The 20699-nt window shown below is 37.1% G+C and overlaps 2 protein-coding genes and 1 non-coding gene across 4 annotated transcripts; 1 reads left to right on the plus strand and 2 right to left on the minus strand.

Moving 5' to 3' along the window:
• Positions 1–394: 394 nt before the first annotated feature.
• On the minus strand, positions 395–5381 carry LOC121307385 (leukotriene B4 receptor 1-like). 2 transcript variants are annotated; one of them, XM_041239591.1, is made up of 2 exons: positions 5076–5094; positions 395–3401 (listed from the first exon to the last, which is right to left on the minus strand). In XM_041239591.1, the coding sequence occupies exon 2, from the start codon at positions 3380–3382 to the stop codon at positions 2303–2305; it is 1080 nt and encodes a 359-aa protein (XP_041095525.1). In that variant the 5' UTR covers positions 3383–3401; positions 5076–5094; the 3' UTR covers positions 395–2302. The 2 variants fall into 2 exon arrangements, with proteins under 2 accessions (XP_041095525.1, XP_041095524.1); XM_041239590.1 differs by lacking the exon at positions 5076–5094 and adding an exon at positions 5127–5381 and having other exon boundaries at positions 396–3401.
• Positions 5382–12578: 7197 nt separating this feature from the next.
• On the minus strand, positions 12579–19435 carry LOC121307388 (leukotriene B4 receptor 1-like). Its single transcript, XM_041239594.1, has 3 exons — positions 18709–19435; positions 14208–14735; positions 12579–13454 (listed from the first exon to the last, which is right to left on the minus strand). The coding sequence occupies exons 2-3, from the start codon at positions 14693–14695 to the stop codon at positions 12899–12901; spliced, it is 1044 nt and encodes a 347-aa protein (XP_041095528.1). The 5' UTR covers positions 14696–14735; positions 18709–19435; the 3' UTR covers positions 12579–12898.
• Positions 19436–20109: 674 nt separating this feature from the next.
• Positions 20110–20192, plus strand: trnal-uaa. The gene has a single exon. It is a non-coding gene; the product is annotated as a tRNA-Leu (tRNA).
• The last annotated feature ends 507 nt before the right edge of the window (positions 20193–20699 follow it).

A 20699-nucleotide genomic window follows, 5' to 3' on the forward strand; every position in this document is an offset into this window, starting at 1 on the left:
ATAAATAAGCTTACCTGATAAAAATGCTGAAATGTAGAATATTCCTTTTTTTTATATATCCACCTTTTAAAGACATTCTGTTTTGACCATCAGTGAATTATCAAAAAAAACCAAAAAAAACCAACAGACACAGGAAATGTCCTCTTTATGTCAGCAAAATAATTCCAATAACCTGTTTTGCTACCTAGGTCTCTTTGTGATGGTGGTGCAGTATGAAAGGTGCTATATAAAATAAAGATTGATTGAAATGTACAGCTTTGAAAGAACTCTTTCATTTTAAAGCATGATATCTGGTACTATATTAAGTATGTTTATTTATATAGCACTTTTCAAACTGCAGTACCTCAAAGCGCTTTACAGGTTAATAAAAAAAAAAAAGTTACGATTACATTAATTAAACAATTACATTTGGTAAAAGAAAGAAATCAGTTTGCACTTGCACTGTCTAGGCCTGTAGGACCACATATCCTGTTTTAAAATGAAAATACATGTTTGCTATAACACGTGTGTCTTTCAAAACTGCACAATTGAGACCTGTGTCACTAGAGGTGCAAAATGGGTACAATTTATGAAATTTGATGCAGTTGATACACAGCTGTGTTCTATGATTTTCATAGTTCCATTACATGTGCTGTCCAGTGAAAAAGGGCTTTCTGCCACAGACACCTTTTTAGTTTAGTAAAGATCTGCAAGGATACCCAAAGAACATATTAGCTGCTAATGGTGCAGTCTGCTAACGGTTCTGTCATAGCTTTTTTTCCAATGTATACAATGAAGTTTTTATAACTTTTTAGAACAATAAACAAAGAACTACAACATGAAAGCATTACAGTAATACAGTTTTATTGATTTTTAAATTAACATTAATTAAACGGCAGCACTATGCAATGAAGTATGTACAGTTTAAACATTTCACCAAAAAAATATCAAAAACACACAACAGTATTTTAAGTTCCCAAAAGAATGGAACGTTCACTTCGTTTTACAAAATGAAATACCAAAACAAATTGTTTTAAATTCTATTTGCAGTAATTAGGTAGAGCACTGCATAAAGCAGCTGAATAGAAAAATGACATCCCTCCTCAGAAACTGTGATAATGAATTGTGAAGTTTTTAGATAAATTACATTTACATTTCTTTACATTGTGTCTCAAATTATGATGTATTTACATAGTAGCTACCTAGTAAATACATCTGTACTTACACATAATTACAATGTTATTACACATAATTACAATGCACTTAATTTGCAAATCATTCTGCATGATATATACAAGTACACAATTGTATCAGAAAAGGATGAAGGTTAGCCTTGCACATTAAGTATAATAACACTCAACACCAGTCTTCCATGTCAATAACCAATCAGCAGCTTCCTCTATTCACTGACATGCTTTCAGTTAGTAAGAAACTGTTGGGCTGAACTGATCCAGGAAGTCCCCAAGAGCTTCATTTAACCTAGTCAAGTAGCACATGTCTTACAATGAAAATGCATGTTTGAGATGTTTGCTGTATTGTGTGTTTCTTTCAAAACCGCACATGTGATATTTCATTTTGCTTGTTATGAAAATGTTTTGGTAGCTGCAATTACTAGTCTTCAAATGAATGTGATCTAGAGCAAGCAAACCACTCCAAAAAGTGTCTTTGCATCCCAAAATGTTTACTTCCGGAATTACTGGGGGTTTGGCATTTACACTTCAAAGAAAATACATTTCTGCAAATTGTGACTGGTAGAAAAAAGTACCACATTCCATAGTGATTCACAACTGTTTTACAAACATTGTAGCTCAATGCATTATCTTATGCCAAAGGATTATTTTAGCATTAACTGTGATGCCATTTGTAATTCCATGAGTGTAATTTTCACTTTCCCACTAATTCAGAAAAAGTTCAATAAATCATTGTTAAGGTGTTTTGCAATCAGATTCTGTCTTTTTCTTATTTTATAAACAAAAAAACCTGTGATCTTTCTATACAAAAAACAAGTCTTCCTTTATTTCTATAAAATACACAAATAAACTCTAAACTCTAAATACACAAATAAACTTTTAGCCACTTTTCTTTTGTAGCAAATTTAAATGCTTTGTTTTCCTGTTCTTTTTTTTAGAAATTTGTAGTCTTTCTTTCTTTTAATTAATTGAGACAAGGATCAAATTGTTTGTATAACACCCTTTACTGGAAATATACAGTATATTACAGCATGGCACTGTTCTGTCATGAAATACCAAAGATTGAGGGTGAATAACCCTGTTTCTATGACAGGTTATGAAGGCGCTGTTTGAATAGAGCTGTATATTTAAGCTCAGTTGTTTGGTGCTTCTGTGTTTGCCTCCTGACATTGTTTCGGCATGTCTTCTCCAGTTTGTACAGTGTTTGTGCCCTGCTTCAATCCCACGCAATCCTTCCTGCTTTTCTTCTCATCCTCTTTCACCCAGACGGTCCTCCCAGATTTCTTCAAGCTACTCACCTCTGAGGAAGTCCCTTCTAGAAGCTTAGCCACAAAGTTTAACCCCGAAGTCCTGATGAAGGCGCTCCCGGCAAAAGCATAGAGGATGGGATTCACGCTGCTACTGAGGAATGCGAACGCGGTCAAATTTGGCCTTACGCCTGCAACAAATTTCAGCAGCGCCTGCGAACCAGCCAGAATTCCGCTGACATGGAGAATATTAACAATGTTATATGGCATCCAAAACACAGCAAAGCTGACCACCACTAAAACGATCAGCCTGCTAGACTTTCGCCTGGAGCTGCGTTTAAACTTCCCCTTTCTGAGCCTCAGACTGATGCGGCAGTAACTGATGGCCATGACTGTGAAAGGGATCACGAAGGAGGCTAATGTTTCCAGCAGGTACTGGAACACTTGGTCTCTGCTGCTCACGTACACCGAGATGCAACACTGTCTTCCCTCGATGGTGACCTCGCTCCGGTAGAAAAGCATGGGTATGGAGAACAGGAAAGCTGATACCCAGAGCGCCAGGGCTACCCTGCGGACTTTAGGCTTCGTTCGGACCTTCTGGGACAGAAAGGGCTTGGAAACTCCTAACAGGCGATCAAGGCTCATGAACGCAATGATGAAGATGCTGGCGTACATATTGACGCTGCAGATGTAGTGCATTATCTTGCAGGAAGCCTTCCCGAATTCCCATTTGAGGACCGTAAGGTAGAGAATGAAGAACGGGGCTGTGAGGAGGACGACCGCGTCTGCAGCTGCCAGGTTTAGGATCAGGATGGAAGTGACGGATCTTTCCCTCAGTCTGAAGAGCACGGTCCAGATCACAAACAGGTTGCCAGGGAGACCGAGGGTGAATGCCGTGGTCAGGATGACGATTCCGATGGTGGATCCTTTGCCACTGGTTGCGTTGTAGTTGTCCGTGGTGTTCATAGTTTCGGTCTTGTTTTACCTAGCCAGAAATAAAACATGACTCATAACTATTGAACAGCCAGTAGGGTTCAGAAATATTAAAATGACATTTTTAACTAAACATTTTGTGGAAGTTTTTTTTTCCCCAATGTCCTTCACTGAAAAGGACTTTCGGAATGTTTGTCATTGAATTTGATTATTATTATTATTATTATTATTATTATTATTATTATTATTATTATTATTATTATTCATTTGTCATTTAGCAGACAATAGGACCTGGGTTTGATGTCTCATCTGAAGTACTACAAGAAACTTCAATTGAAATCCTAAAAGAAACTTGCATCCAATAACAAACGCTTCGACTAGAAATCTTTATCAGCGTTTTCCATTGATAATAACTTCCAGTCTAAACATTTTTCATTGAATCTCAGTTTCTTTTAGTGTTTCCAAAATAAAAATAGATTCAAATAACATTTCTTGGTAACACTTTACATTAAGCGTCTCTAACTACATAGCAGTTACTTAGTAAATACATCTGCACTTACACATAATTACAATGTTATCGTGCATGGTTACAATGTATTTAATGTGTACATTATTTTGCATGACAACCCTAACCTTTACCATTTTCTGATACAATTGCGGACTTACATATATGAGCAAAAACACTGACACATTAAGTACGCTGTAACTATGCCTAGTAACCTTGTAATTATGTGTATGTTCATGTATTTAATATGTAACGACTATGGAGATACATAGCCGTTTCACACATTTAATAGAAGTGATACCAAATTAATATGCAACGAATATGAAAAAAAAAAAAAAAAAAAAACATGTCAAGAAAATACAAGCAGTGATTGGATTTGATTGATTCAGGTTTTCCCCTGTAAAAGCATAGAAAGGTGTAGCATGGTAAAGCATAGGTAAGTATTGTAAACCCAGAGTGGCATGGGCCTATTAAACTCATAGCAAAACCAACAATGGGCCAATCAGAATCTTACTTCCATCTCAGAAACCATAGTTAATAGTAATATAACCATTTCAAAAGCATGAGAGAATTGCAGTACAGAACAGTACATATTTACCATGGGAAACTTTATAAGGGTAGTTTTTTTTAATAATATATACTAATACTAATAATACTAATACTAATAACAATAATACTACGACTACTACTACTACTACTACTACTACTAATAATAATAATAATAATAATAATAATAATAATAATAAATAATGTTGAACAGTGCCTGAAGGGCACAAGATCTTTTAACGTGGGGTAAAGGCACCCTTTCATTACGTATACGTTATGAACAGGTATGACGCACTATCATAAGGTGATAGAAAGAACGTTCTTCATGACGTACTGCAGAATATATATTATATATATATATATATATATATATATATATATATATATATATATATATATATATATATACACACAGTGCCTATAAAAAGTTTACACTCCCTTTCAAAATTTTCGCCTTTTGTTGCCTTATAACCTGGAATTAAAATGCATTAGAATTTTTTTACACTTTATCTACACATCTTACCCCACAACTTCCAAGTGAAAAAAATATTCTAGAAATGTATAGAAAATTAATTAAAAATAAAAACTGAAAAAGCTCGCACTGAATCCATATCACAGGTTTAACAGATACATATTTAGTTATTTAGGCCCGTATATTTACAATAAGTGCATTACCTCACAAGTAAAACTTTTGCTAGCTTGAAGCTATAAGACCACGCTACTTACTTTTAATCAGTTTTCCTTCCCGTTTTGCGTCTCACTGTGAGCTTGTTTGTTGTAAAGAAGAAGTTTTGTCTTCGTTATGTAATTGCAGGAAACACGTTCAAAGGCATTTTGCAATGTTGATATAATATTGACTTTTCAGATAAGAGAACAAGAATCCGCCCTTGGCAAGAAATATACGGCTTGTATAAACACACGTGCTATTTAATTTAGATAAAATGTTTGACTTTTAAATATCATGCAACATTTGTTTGGATTTGAAAATGAGGCAACGTCTTTTTGTTAACATGACCTTCTCTCTCAGAAAAGCAAGGATTGCAAATCAAGGAAATTTTATTTTCCGTGGAGAAACTTGTAGAACAAGTTCATCAAAGTTAGAACACTCCAGGATGTATCATTGACCTCCGGTATTTACAAACCTGCATGAAAACCGTGCGAATTTCAGTTTACACTGTGATCAGATATATTGAAATAGGCACTCGTGTGTAAAGATGTTAGACCGCTTTGTGCTTTAATTACGCGCAGGCAGTGTGGTCCAGTGATTAAAGTCCAGGGCTTGTAACCAGAAGGTCACCTGTTTAAATCCCACCTCAAACACTGAATGATTCACTGTGTGACGCTGTGGAAATCACTTCACCTCCTTGTACTTCATCCTGTGGATCAACATAGTTCACAGCCTACTTCTGTCATGATGGTCTACTATGAAAGATGCTATATAAAGATATTATGATATTAATTAAGCATCTTAAACAACTTCTAAGAAGTCTCGTGGCTGTGTTCCTTTTCTCTTACTATTTGACATGATCTTCTTATTAAAGTCACCAATTCAAATAGACAATCAATAATTTGCCTATTTAGATAATTTTCCAAGATTTTCAGTTCCAGTGGTTTGATTTCATAAGCACAACCAATCAAACCTACAGCAGCACAGTGCTGTATATGATATGCAATTGCTTTTACATGACAAATGAATGAATTGGATTGAGAGCATTCATATACAAGTGTGTGCTACCTACACTATGCCAGGTGTTTTATTTTTCTTATCTAAATATATATCTAGCTACAACATGCCTGTTTAAATGAAATGTGGATGTCAAAAGTATTTCCAGATATTGAAGGTTTACAAAATATCATGTGGCGGTGCAAGGTTTCAGTTCTCCTTTTTTTAATAATTCTTTTGTTTAAAAAAAAAAAAAAAAAAAACTTTTAGGAAATGATTATTATTTTTTAATCTATAATTAAAATGCCCCCCCCCCCCCAACCCTAACCCCAACCCCAACCCCAACCCCAACCCCACACGTTGTAACAGGTCCATAGGGAAATTTTCCTCAAGAAGTTCTTCTTTAAAATAAGAACATAAGAACATAAGAAAGTTTACAAACGAGAGGAGGCCATTCGGCCCATCTTGCTCGTTTGGTTGTTAGTAGCTTATTGATCCCAAAATCTCATCAAGCAGCTTCTTGAAGGATCCCAGGGTGTCAGCTTCAACAACATTACTGGGGAGTTGATTCCAGAACCTCACAATTCTCTGTGTAAAAAAGTGTCTCCTATTTTCTGTTCTGAATGCCCCTTTTTCTAAACTCCATTTATTAACCCAAGCAACATTATCACTGCCCATCCTTTAAAGGAGTTTTAGCCAAGACAATCATGACAATCCGTTTTCTTACCTCTCAAAAGCACCAACAAAATGATCCTTGCCCCCGTCAGGAGAATTGTTACTTCTATAAAATTGATTTTCTATAAAGGAAGGGCTTTTTGCTTGTGTGACAATTTTTGGTTTTGACCATAGCGAAGCATCCTCATCTCAGCAGTAACTCACACAGGACACAAATATTTTAGTGGCTCCAAACGTGATTTAGAAAATTCCCCTCAGTTTCAATAGCCAGAGTTGCAGGGCCTATATACTAGACAGCATCAAAAGATAACTCAGACAGTTCTAAGTTTCACTAGCCAGAGTTTTATATATGTAGTGAAGTTAGAGTCTCTGGTAATACAGAAGTTCAAAAGTATTCAGTTTTAATGGCTCACTAAAAGAGTTTCCATAGGGACATTCATAGTCGTACTCTCATCATTTTTCTTCTTCAGAAGGATTTGATATTTGACTCTTGCTCATTTGCATTCATCAAGAAAATCTCTGTATTTGTTTAAAAAACATGGTCGTAAAACAGGCAGACAAACAAACAGTGCAGAACAGCTTGGTGAGCATTCCAGTAGCTTTAAAAACATGACATCATCACCTGAATCGATGACTCTTGCATACCACTAGCTGAGAGAGTCAAATTAATATTCATATTTTTCTTAGGAGTCATTTACTTGCTTGGTGCTGGAACGGTACCACTCATCTACCTTTTTTTTATTGTAAATTCAGATTCCAGGGCGAGGGGCACTTGTTCCCCCTTGCCCTCATCCTGCGGACGCCCATATATGGGTGTGAGAATTTCATTTTCCGCTCAGTAATCAGTGACATAGAAATAATAGGCTCTCATGTGTTAGACCACCCTTTCAAATGTTAGACCACTTCATGTTTTATAGGAATCTTAAACACATTCTAAAATATCTCCTGCATCTATGTGTTCCTTTTCTCTTCCTATTTGAAACAAATTGCACATTGTGACAATTTTGCAAGATTTTCAGTTCCAGTGGTTTGATTTCATATGCACAACAAATTAAAACTACAGAAGCAAAGCATCCTCTCAAAATGAAAGCAGTGCCAGTTACTGAACATCAGTGAAATGTGATCAAACATTAACTAAATGCAACAAGCACAATAATTCTACACATCTCTCCAGTCGTCCACTTCCCTTATATTAGTGTCAGGTGTGCAGTTTTGAAAGATATGTTACAGAGGCAGCCCAAATCTGCAGGAAACTTTGCAAAAAAACTGCAGCAATTTTAAATAGATATCTGCGCAGTGTTTAGTATTGGTATTAATAACCGCTTAGAAAAATGTGAATCAAGTAAGCAGAATCACAGCAAACAATGCATGGGTTAAGTACTTCAAATTTAATATAGCAAGCATCTTTTTTGTCAGTAAAATCTTTACAAACTGTCAAATAAAAGCATCACATCACATCACATGATACTTCTAATTGGGCCACATTTTCAAAGCCTGAACTCCAGTCTTTAATGAACTCTTGAAGGAAGCAAAACACCTGACCGCCAATCTCACAGGAGTCTGTAAATTCCATGACTTCCGAGGACATTTGTTATATGCAGATCTGGACTGGCTATAGTTGTTGGTAATTTTCGAAGCACGTCACTTAGTAAGTGCTGTCTGTGTGTATTACTGCACAGCATTAAATAACAATACACAAGGAAAATGAAAAAAAAAAACCTGTGTTCCAACCTTTGTTACCCTCGATAGATTTGAACTACAAACATGTCTTTCCACAAATGCAGTACATGTTATTCCTCCTATTTAGCAATAGATATTTGCAAACAGGACTGTGTTTTGGCATCCGATCTCATTGAGATCAGTCGATTGAAAGGGACATTATCAAGGAAAAATCACCACATAGGAATGGGCCAGTAAGCACCTCCCAACAGGTAGAGTCCGTCCGGATCAAATGCTTTAATGGATGTCAGATGTAGTAGTCACTAGAGGTCGCTAAAAAGAGGTGTTGAGATTATATAAAAAATGACTTTAGTAGTAACACAGTTAGGTTTAGGGGTTGAGATTAGGGTTATGGTAGAGATTAGATTAGTTGTAGACATTAGGTTTAGAGGTAGAGGGTATGTTTAGGGGTTAGTAGGCATCTACTGGCCCATTCCTGTGGGATGATTTTTGCTTGATAACATCCCATTGAATCAAGTGAGCTCTATCAGATTGGATGGGTGTGGGCTGACTTAGAAGTTTTCTATTTCTGTTTGTGAATTTCTGCAGTGTCCCCTTATTGTGACCCCTCACTGTGTATTGAAAGTGGCTTTTTCCTACCAGTGCACATATGTTCTGGGGCTGTCCTGCCATTGCCACTTTTTGGAGCTATGTATTTTTGCTGTAATCCAAATTGATTACAGTTACAACTTGAAATGTTTTACATTGATTATGTTTTTTTTTTTTTTTTTGGGGTAATATTGTAATTTTGTTACAGTTTTGTCAGGACGTTGAGAAATATTTCTAGTTGAAATTTTTTTTTAGTGTTGCAACATATTCTACCATTATGTGTTTTATAGTAGTTGGTGTCCTAATTCTCTTGGTATATTTGAATTGTCCCTTCTTTAAATATAGATTGAAAGCAAGTGCACTGTTCGCAAATATTAACCATTTACTACCAGCGTTACTATTATTTATTAACTGCTGCAGAGTCACTTACAATAGGACCTCAGTTTTACTTCTCATCTGAAGAATGAAGTACAAAGAAGTTAAATGACTTAAGTGAGAACCTGTTGGTATCAAGTCGTTTCCTTTAGCCACTGGACCACCAAATGCAAATGGAAATCCCTGTAAAAGCTTATGAATGCAAAAGCAAAATACAAATGCACTCCCCTTTTAAAAGCAAACACAACTAAGACTACACAAATTGGAGATATATATATATATATATATATATATATATATATATATATATATATATATATATATATATATATATATATATATATATATATCAGTAATTGCAAAAGGAATACTTAATAAAAACCTGGAATCTTTTCTCTATCAATTCAAACCAGCCCTTGTTACACTCCTTGCTGGCAGGGATGGGCTCCTCATGTAATCAGTTATGTGTTCTGAAATGACTTCAAACACTTGTAACTTCTCAATCAACCCTGCAATTACTGTGACAATTTATCATTACAATTATTAATTGTTATTAATTAGCCATTTAGCAGACGCTTTTATCCAAAGCGACTTACAGAGACTAGGGGGTGAGCTATGCTGCTGCAGAGTCACTGAGTGGACCTCGGTTTTACATCTCATCCGAAGGAGGGAGCTGTATCATTAATGGCCCTTGAGTTGTTTAATAGAAACACTTGCTTAAATGCATGTTGATATTGAAATGCTTCAAATGCGTTTGTCAAAATAATTTGAAAATCGCTCAAATACAAATACTTTGCAAACTGATTAAATTGCAAATGCAAGTGCGGTATGTATTTCTTGATCCCATTTAGATGCAAATGCAGACTTGAACTCCTCATCCCTGGTTAGCAACGAATAGTCGACTAGTTAAATAGTAAAGAGACGGTTCAACTAATTCAAAGCATGTCAGGGGATTATGAAGTGATTGTGAAGCAGGCAGTTTCAGATGGACAGGTAAGCTTGCAATCTATTCACATTTAAATGACATGTTAGAACATTAGTTATATAATTCAGTTTGAAAAAATAGCGCACAAAACAGCAGTGTTATGTTCACAAATAAAGCACCAGACATTATCAAATACATCATTTATTAATTTATTGCCAGTTAGTTGACCTATTTAGCTATTAATAGTCATTCTACCCATAGTCATGGTTCAATATGTGCCTTTCATTTTCGCAAAAAGAGTGTCTGCAATAATGATTGTTATCAGACTACAACAAAAGACAAGAAAGATTTAGGCCGCCCACACATCTCAGTCACAAAGGAAGGGGTGGGAGGCAATAGAACTGGAACAGGCTCACCAAGAGAAAGACCCCAGCTTGGCAATAGAAGTATCACTGTCAGCAACCAGGCAATGTGGGGAAGCAATCGAAAAAGTCAAAGAGAATGCTCCGGTATGCAGCCAAGAGCACAAATCCAAGGAGGTTATGATGAGGTTGTGTGATGCACTGGTGAGACCGCACTGGGAGTATTGTGTTCAGTTCTGCTCTCCACATTATCAGGTGTCTTTTTTAATGTACATTTATGAATTACAGAAGAATGAAGACGACCGTCAGGGAGTTGAACTGATATGCTTGGGGTATGCAATTTACAGATACTGATTTGAATATGTGTTCTATAGATGAAGATGTCTCGTATGGTTACAATATACGGTATGTCTTTTTCTATCTTTGCTTCTTTACCTTGGTGCTTAAATAAATAAATAAATAAACAATAAATAAATAAATAAATAAATAAATAAATAAATATATATATATATATATATATATATATATATATATATATATAATATATATATATATATATATATATATATATATATATATATATGGTGTTGTTACTTATGACAATGTTTACATGATCATGTTCCACAACAATGAATAGTTACAATCTACACAACTTTGATACATGTTTGTGTACTGCAAAAGACAGCTTATTACAAATAGCTTTATTATATTTTACATTTCATCAGTGTCGCCTCCGGTGTGTAAAAACATTTCGCAGCAAAAGTGTTGTATCATCCCATGAGGAAATTGCACTGCGTCCGGTAGTGGCAGCCATTGTGAAGAAGTCTTTTAAATGTTAAATGGAGCACAGCAACCAGAAACAGTTGAAAATAATTCAATAAATAATAATAATAATAATAATAATAATAATAATAATAATAATAATAATAATAATAATAATAATAATAACACACATAAATAGATAAGCAAGGAGTGGGAACTCTGCCACACATTGTGATGATGTGTAAGTACTCATGTATTTACTAAGTCAGGGTTAGGGTTAGGGTTAGGGTCTGAGGTATAGATATCCTGGACATCTGATGAGAAAGGGGTGTGTGGCAGGGCAGGACCCTGCCTGTACATAGTGCATTGTTTGTTTTGGTGGTGGTTGGCAGGGATGAGGTTAATTTCCTCTCTCTGCCAAAAACATGTGAAAATGCCGCCGGAGCCTTATTGAATAATTGATGATTAATTAGTCTCCAGCCAGATGGGATAAAAGGGGGAGAAATCCTTTGTTAGGTGGTGATGTTTGTGAAGGAGTTTGGTGGAGGAGGTGAAGGAGGAGGAGGAGGTGGAGGAGGTGGAAGAGGAGGAGGAGGAGGAGGAAGAGGAAGAGGATGAGGAAGAGGAAGAGAAAGAGGAAGAGGTGGTGGTGTTTGGTAAGGGGTTTTGTTACTGTGTTCCTGCATTTTTTTAATTAAAGTTCAGTGAAGCCTCTGCCCAGCCTGAACAGTTTTGTATTTTGTTTAGACTTTTGTTTTGTCCCGTCTGCCTTGTTGTTTTCTGTTTTTGATGATTGTTTTTGTGTTGATTTAAGCAGCACTTAAACTGCAGCTCCCCTTTTTTCTGAGTCTCATTCTCTGCTAGTACCATCTTGGCCTGCAACGCTGTCCTGTCACAGGGTGTTAAACCTCTCTTTAGAACTCCTCCTTCACGCAATAGATAACACTGAAAATATAACTACCATAGTACTGCCAACCAATTAACCCTGTAATGCCCTTTCTGTAGAACATGTGATACAATGCTTAGCCACCCCTCTATATTATAATTTTTTAAATCCAGCCTCACAAGCCAGAAGTTTTCATATGCAGTACATTATGAGTTGCCAGACAGGATGAAAACAAGAAAAGCAAAAACAACAACAACATTGGTTAATTTAAAATGATATAATTTACAATTTTAATTAAGAAAGCCATCAATGAATGGGGTGTACATATATATGTTAATAAGGACTTTTTTTTTTTACATCACCCAAACAGTTTAGTCCACTTTTTACAATCATATGCTTCTTCAGATTCAAGTCATGTGCTGAGCACTGAGGCTAGGAACCTTAAATCCAATCTTACATAGAAGTTTTATTTCGCAGGTTGTACAATGACTGTAGCGAGGTTGCATATTTTAACGTCAATTAACGGGGTCAATAGATCAATAAATGTTTTTTTCTAATGAAACTGTCCTGCAGTCAAATATTTTATGCCTGTAGCAGTTTCGTCTCTGGTAGCTTTTCCATCAGGGACTCATTTTGGATCATTTTGATCGAATGGGAAACACGACTGGATCCCGACCTTTCGGAATGAGACCCCTCCAACAGCTTGGCCATGAAATTCAAGCCGGCGCTGCGGATATGGGAACTCCCGGCAAAGACATAGAGAATAGGATTGATGCTGCTGCTAAAGAATGTGAAAGCCGTCACGATAGGCCTTCCAGCTTTCCCAACGTCCAGGAGGGCATTCTTGAGTGATTCTTCCCCAGCTAAAACACCCAAAACCTGGATCAGGTTCACAATGTGGTAGGGCAACCAGAAAACTGCAAAGGCAGCTATGATGATAAGGATGAGTCGTCCTGACCGCCTTCGTTTGTTGAATTTGGCCCCGTGTAAGCGAATGCCAACCTGAATGTAGCAGACAATGATGACGGCGAATGGAATCAGAAAACCAAAGAGGGTCTCAATCAGGTATTGGAAAACTATGTGCTTTGGATCGCTGTGGAACGGAATGCAGTAAAACAATCCTTTTTTTGGGAAAACTCTGGAGTAAAAAAAGAAGAAAAAGAAAATACTAGTTGGTTAGTAACTAATTTTTTTTAACTTTTCAATTTTCCAGTTTAAAGTCCATGGTGCTAACAAAATACTTCCAGTAAATCTTACCTAATATATATTTGCTGTCATATTGTGGGTCTAAGTTTTTGGTATATGAAAAACACACACATCATGGTAAAGGGAGATTTTTAATAGTATTTTATTTTAAGCTGTTAGTGAAGAGTATTTATCTAACTCTCCTTGCAGGTACTTCAATGCTACACTTCTGGTCAGCTTAGAATTGCATGAAGGAAAGACATGGGATTCCTCTCTCCTCCATCACCACAGTACAGTGACCCTATATCTCCTTATCAAGAGGCCAGTCTCTCTTATGCCTGCGGATATTAAAATGTTCTCTTCGGAAGACAAGTGGTCATTCATAATTTACAACAATGTGTGGTCATTCTGCCAATCTAATCTGCCAAGATGATTGATCTCAAAACCTTGTCCAGCTGGATCATAAAGGATCCAAATGATTCTGCCTCAAGTACATGACTAGGTAACCCATTCCATATTTCACCATTCTCTGTGTGAGGAAGTGTCTCCTTTCCTGTGTCCTGTCTATCTATATTCCTCTTTATAATACATATATTCAAATACTGTCCTTTCTTAAAAAAAAATATTGGGACCCTATCTCTTCTCTTCAGAAAGACAGTCTCCACTCTTACAAAGACACCTGCTATCTCCTCTTATAAACGCTCACCTGCGGTAAAAGGGCATAGGAATTGCGAAGAGGAATGCCAGGCTCCAGATGACCAGTAGAATCTTGAGCAGGGCCCTCTTGGTGCGCAGCTGCTGGGACAGCAAGGGGCGGGACACGGCCAGGAAGCGGTCGAGGCTCATTCCAGTGATGAGGAAGATGGAGGCGTACATATTGACACTGCAGAGGTAATGAACCAGCTTGCAGAAGACAGGCCCAAACTCCCAGCCCTGCCCTCCCACAATGTAACGTATGAAGAAGGGAGCGCTGAGCAAAACCAGGGCATCTGCTGCAGCCAGATTCAAGACCAGCAGGCAGGTAACGGACCGGTGGGGCACACGACACAACACTGTCCACACCACAAACAAGTTCCCCGGGAAACCCAGAACAAATGCCAAAGTCAGGATGACAGTGCTCAGGATTTGAGAGAGGCCAGGGGAGGAGGAAGGAGGTGGAGGGGGCAGGGAGGGAAAGGGAGAAGAGAAATTCATTGTTTGGCGCTGGTCTGGAAAACAGTTGGGAATGAAGATCCTGTGAAAGGAAGGAGAGAAACAAAGATAAACGTTTTCTTCAATTCAGATATCACATTTTCTTGATGCAGACGTCAAAAATAGGAGTCCATTACTAGAATACATGTTCTCAAAACATGGCCCAGTTTGTGTTAAATTTAAAGTGTTTTTGTTGTAGTCCTTCATTAGCAGTCCACACAGATTGTTGACTTTTCTTAACCAATCAATCAATCAATCTTTATTTTATAACTACTTCTATGCCGCCTAACATAATTGCTACATCCTCAAAAACTCTCGCTCAGTGCTGCCTAATGTAAAGATTATGTCCTAATTAAAAAAATGTGTTTAAAAAATGCTGGATTGCTATTTTTTTCACTCTGGATCGATCCTCGAGAAGCTTTTCCAGATAATATGTGGCCGGTGTTTCTAATTTCATTGTGTTAGTGTGATAAAATACCTTCATGTGACACAGTTGTTAGACCTAATTTACAGTCTGTTTGAATGCTAGTGCTGACCAGCACTATGATGCATCCAGGACAAAGTTAAAACAATCTGTGTGCAACTTTTGTTTCTCTGCAATGAGGATCAATAAGGAGCTGTGTTGCCAGGTTGTGTTTTCGTGCAATTAGCTTTGAAGCGACTGCATTTCTCTGCACTGTTCTGCATTCTCTTTAGTTGATGTGACGATACAGAGAGACCCTCCTACTTCTGAGGTTGTCATATCGACATTATTGAAACTTCTCATGTGTGCGGGGAGGCACTTGGAACATGTTGCCAAAGATACTCTATGATGTGGCTTCAAATATAATTATTTCAGCTGATTTTTTCCTGTTCTCTCTCTCTCTCTCTCTCTCTCTCTCTATATATATATATATATATATATATATATATATATATATATATATATATATATAGAGAGAGAGAGAGAGAGAGAGAGAGAGATAGATCTAGATATTTTGTATTTATTTAATTATCTCCACTACCCTTACAACATACGTAATTGTGTTAGATCTAATTTTATTATTGCATTTTTTTTTAATTTGGATTTAAATCGATTATTTTGGGAAGAAAATGGCAAGAAGGAAGCTCAGTGCAGCGGCTGTCGCTAACCTCCTAGCGGAGTCTGGCTCAGAAAGGAATTTTGTGCTAGATGACTCTAGTAGTGAATATGAGCCAAGTGGCACTTCCTCCAGTGAGGGGACCAGCAGTGGCCATGAAGTGGAGTCTATGAAGACTGAACCTGAGCCCCTGCATTAACCCAGTACATGAGCTGGGCCTGGGCTGAGGGTGGAAGATTCCAGCTATTCCACCACGGGATCCCCCTAACATCCCAGCCCCAAATACCCCCTTTTTCTGGCACAACAGGTACCAGAGTGAACACAACTGGATTTACCCCAATTCATGTCTTCCCGTTGTTCATCTCTGATGACAGTTTGATGAAACCCAAGCTAATCTGTATAGTGAGCAATATCTGACACCGCACAGGAGCAACCAGGATCCACATTCTAGGGTGTGCAAGTGGATCCCCACTAATGCAATTTATATGAACAAGTTTGGGGCTGTATCTTTTCTCATGGAGTAGGGGATTAACCTAGAATGGATTTATATTGGTCCACCAACCCAATACACACTGTGCCAATTTTTCCTTTCACAATGTGCCAGGACAGATTCCAGTTTAAAGTTTTTACACTACAATGACAAGGCTAAGGTTCTCCCGAGGGACCATCCTCAGTTTGACAAACTCCTCAAACTACAACCAATACTAGATCACTTGCAACGAAAATTAAAGAGCTATATACACCTGGCCAAAACATATCAGTGGATGAGTCCCTCCTGCTTTTCAAGGGGAGGGTCCTGGAGCTGTAAGGAAGACCACGGCATGGTATAGGAAGCTTGGCATGAACGTGATCTTACGTAGTGTGCCCAAGTATGGCACCAGAGCCTCAGCTTGCATTTCTTGAATTTCAGAAATCTGTGATCTCCAGCTTTTTGCTTGATAGACAAGGAGTACCAGAGACTATGGCAAGGCTTAGTGAACACACGTTTATTCAAACACCGCCATGGACTGGGAGAGAAGCCTATCCTCGGAAAAGGTGCTGTGCATGTTCCTGCAAGAGCATACAGAGAATACACGGTACCACTGTCCACGCTGTCCCTCTCAGCCAGACCTCTTATCTTGGGCTCTAGAAGGATTATGGGTAACAAACCATTGACTGGAGATGTTATGTTACCCATTTCTAAAATCATAGGCACAGGCAAATTGAGCAGCTTAAAAGTCTCTAAAATCTTATGTGAAAATAGATATAATGCATTTTATGGAAATATTTCATTTTGCATACAATAATAGCTGTGTTTTTGTTGTCACATGATTAAAATCCACCCAAAATTGTCATCAATTGAAAGTTTAGAATGTGAGAAAAAAAAATAGTTTGCCCTGGTTATCTTAAATGGAACATATTTTAACTTTGGTGTAAAACAGCTGACTCCCAAAATCACAGAATTCTTGTAGCACAGAGCATCAAAGGGCCTCAGCAGACAAGGGGTATCATATGTATTCAATGCACTGGGCTGGTTTAGTTTTCACAGCAGGACAGCACCACCTAGAGGTGAATTCTATGTATAACTGCAATGCGTGCTTTAGTTAGGGCTTGGAGTTAGTCACTGTGGTCGCGGTTGTCACAGATTCCGTTACTTTCGCTAGTGTCTGCGATTTTTTGCTGATGTGGGTGTCTTGCGGCAATGGCAATAAATTCTATTCAATCTGTATGTGATTTTATTGGAAAGTGTTTCTCGTTAACATTAAATTTCACATTTAAAAAAAAAAAAAATCAAACTAAGCACTTTGATGAAATACTTTTTGAAAGTTATGTTAACAGTTCATAAATTCAATGCCCGCATATATATATATATGTGTGTGTGTGTGTGTCTTGTCAGCCCCACACCCTCTTTGTTATCCTGGTGTGTATTTCTCGCCCCCAGTGTTTTACGCTTGCCGTCTCTTACCCTTTCCCCTGTTTGCGTCTTTATTCTCGGCTTAGTTCAGCGATTATAAATGCTACTGTTAATTAGTCACTATTTTATTTTTTTTTTTTTATACCAGCGACTTTATTCTCCCTCTTTCATTTTCTCTGTGATTTTTAACGCATTGACCGTGACTGCTAAGTGATTTATGCCCAAATTTTCCGTGACAAACTCCAAGACCTAGTTATAGTACCTTTAAAATCGAAACAGATTTGGTAATAATTATTAAATACATACAAATAGTGATCTGATTGTTATGTATTTATTCAATATAGGACTACTAATAATACTACTAAAATAATTCAATCTCTTCAGCCTAGAAAAACGAACAGGAAAGGGACTTGTTGAAGTCCATAAAATCATAAATGATCTAGACAGAGTTTACCCAAGACACGACTTCAGGTTTAGCACAGACAGAAGAACGAGGGTGTCCAATGGAAGGTGAGTAGAGGTTTTAGAACAGAAGGCAGGAAGCCCTGTTTCACACAAAGAGTTAGAAATGCATGTAATAGCCGGCCAGGTGAAGTAGTCTAAAACACCGGGAACATTTTAAAAGAGTAGAGTCTGTGCTTTTAGATCAGATGATGTACTCTGTCCAGTAGAGGAGAATGTTGTGCTAACAAGAAACGAGGGTTGATGGGCTTTTATCCTTCCCAATTTATTATTAACATATTATTATTATTATTATATTAACAACAACAACAACAACAACAACAATAATAATAATAATAATAATAATAATAATAATAATAATAATAATAATAATAATAAAACACACCTGCAACATCGAAGGCTTACATTTGACTAGAAAGGTTAAACCAGATAAGAATAAACCAGAGAGGCAATTAAGGGCAGTGTTATAGTTGAGCAAATCAAAAAGTTATTCAAATAGACAAACGTTTTGAATATTAAAGCATCGTTACAAGTGGACTTTTTTAACATTACTACTACTACTACTACTAATAATAACCTACCTTTGAAAGGATACTTGTTAAATTTCTCAAGCAGACGGCTGTCACGTGATATCACCTCGCCTTCAACTATACTGTGTCAACTCGCAAATAATCAGATGCGGTTTATATTTATCCAGTCTGTTCTCTGTGCTCGTCACAAGCGGATCGGAAACGGGCGAGGGATGAGTCAATCGAGTTTGACGTAACCCTATCAGTGGTGCATGTCACAAACGCCTTTGAACAAAACACAATGAATAACGCCCCTGCTAATGCCCATATAATAGTAATAATCTCTATTTTATTTCATGGACAATCTTGTGGTTTGTTTGCCAATCATTGGGTTCGATATATCGATTTGTCAATGCCCTTCTTAAAGTCATCCTGTCGTGTCGACAATATTCTGCGCAGCAATAGTGAAAACCACGCGTTCTGCGCTTTTTGTAGCCTTGACTTTATAATTTTACACAGAGGTACCAATGATGTCGCCACACACATTGGGGTTCAACCGCACCTTGCTTGATCCCTGGATAACACTGCAGCTATTCCCGGTGTTATAGCGTGGCCGTGCATAATATTTGACGACCAATTGCAACGGGAGATATGACCCGCCTCTAGTCGTGATAGACTGCGATTCCGTAGTAGGGGCCTTTGTATAAATCAGGCAATTGAGAATATTGCTGCGTTGCGCATGGATGATATTCCATGCCAAAATTAAGAAAAAATACATACATGTAGAAAAAAATAAACAAATACATGGACATTTATTTATCTATTATTTCCCTTTGATGTATTTGTTTATTTGTTTATTAATTTCACTTTTGTCACTTGCTTTTCACATGTCACTCTCTCCATTTCCCTTTCTGCTTTGTTGATTGCGTTACGATGTGACAGTGTGCCAAAACTGCTTCTGTCAATCACAGCTAGTGGGCGTTACCAACCACTCAATTTGGCTGATGATTAGCCAATGGTGTTGATGCCCACCACTGGCTAACCCAATTGTTGATTGCTGGCAGTGAAATTCCTCCATAGAAAGTTACATTCAGCGGAGAAACATTAAATACCGTTCAACATTAAACAAGCAACGCTCTGTGCTGCCCCTTGCGGTTTTGTCCTTTTCAGCAAGCGTTTCTGAATATACAGTCATCAGATTCGTACAAAACGTCATGCCATTTCCAACACTGCTGCTTGTATGGGTCAGCTGGTTACGTGCGTAAGGCGGTGCCCTCAGAGCCCTTTGGGGTCCTCTTTCAAGGGGTACGAATCCCATCGGATACTTGCTTTTTCTTTCTTTTTTTTAATTAATTAATAATAAAATGTGTTTTATACTGTAGTCGTTGTTATTACTATTGGTAGTCTTCGTAAGACGTTAGCCAAGTTTACATGTTACAATGTATCAAAAATTGTTGTATTTTTAAGTATATAACCAGGATGGCCGAGTGGTTAAGGCGTTGGACTTAAGATCCAATGGACGTATGTCCGCGTGGGTTCGAACCCCACTTCTGGTAGTATCTTTTTAAAAATGTATTTATTATTTTAAATTTTAAATACCTATATTAACTCCTTGCCTTACAAATTAAGGCGTTTATTACACAGAAAACTCTCTCTCTCTCTCTCTCTCTCTCTCTCTCTCAAACTTTCGTGTTTTTTAAATAGTATTATTTATTTATTTTTTTGTCCAAACCATTGTTGTATGATCTATTGACCCCATCAAACTAGTTTAATTAAATGGACAAGATATTCCATTTACTGCAAATGCAGACTGTACTTATGTCATAGATAATAATAATAATAATAATAATAATAATAATAATAATAATAATAATAATAATAATAATAATGTTAAGAGAGAATGTTGAATTCAGGTGTTAAATATCTTCATCAAAACAAATAAAACCTACAGTACACAAATAACAACGAATAAATCCAAGCCTTCAACATTGTCAAATATGAAATGCTTGTTGCATTTTCTCAAGAGTATTCCTAAACCTGGAGCTTTCTTCAAACCCACGATA

Source organism: Polyodon spathula, chromosome 55, assembly GCF_017654505.1.
Source record: "Polyodon spathula isolate WHYD16114869_AA chromosome 55, ASM1765450v1, whole genome shotgun sequence".
NCBI classification, from domain to species: Eukaryota; Metazoa; Chordata; class Actinopteri; order Acipenseriformes; family Polyodontidae; genus Polyodon; species Polyodon spathula.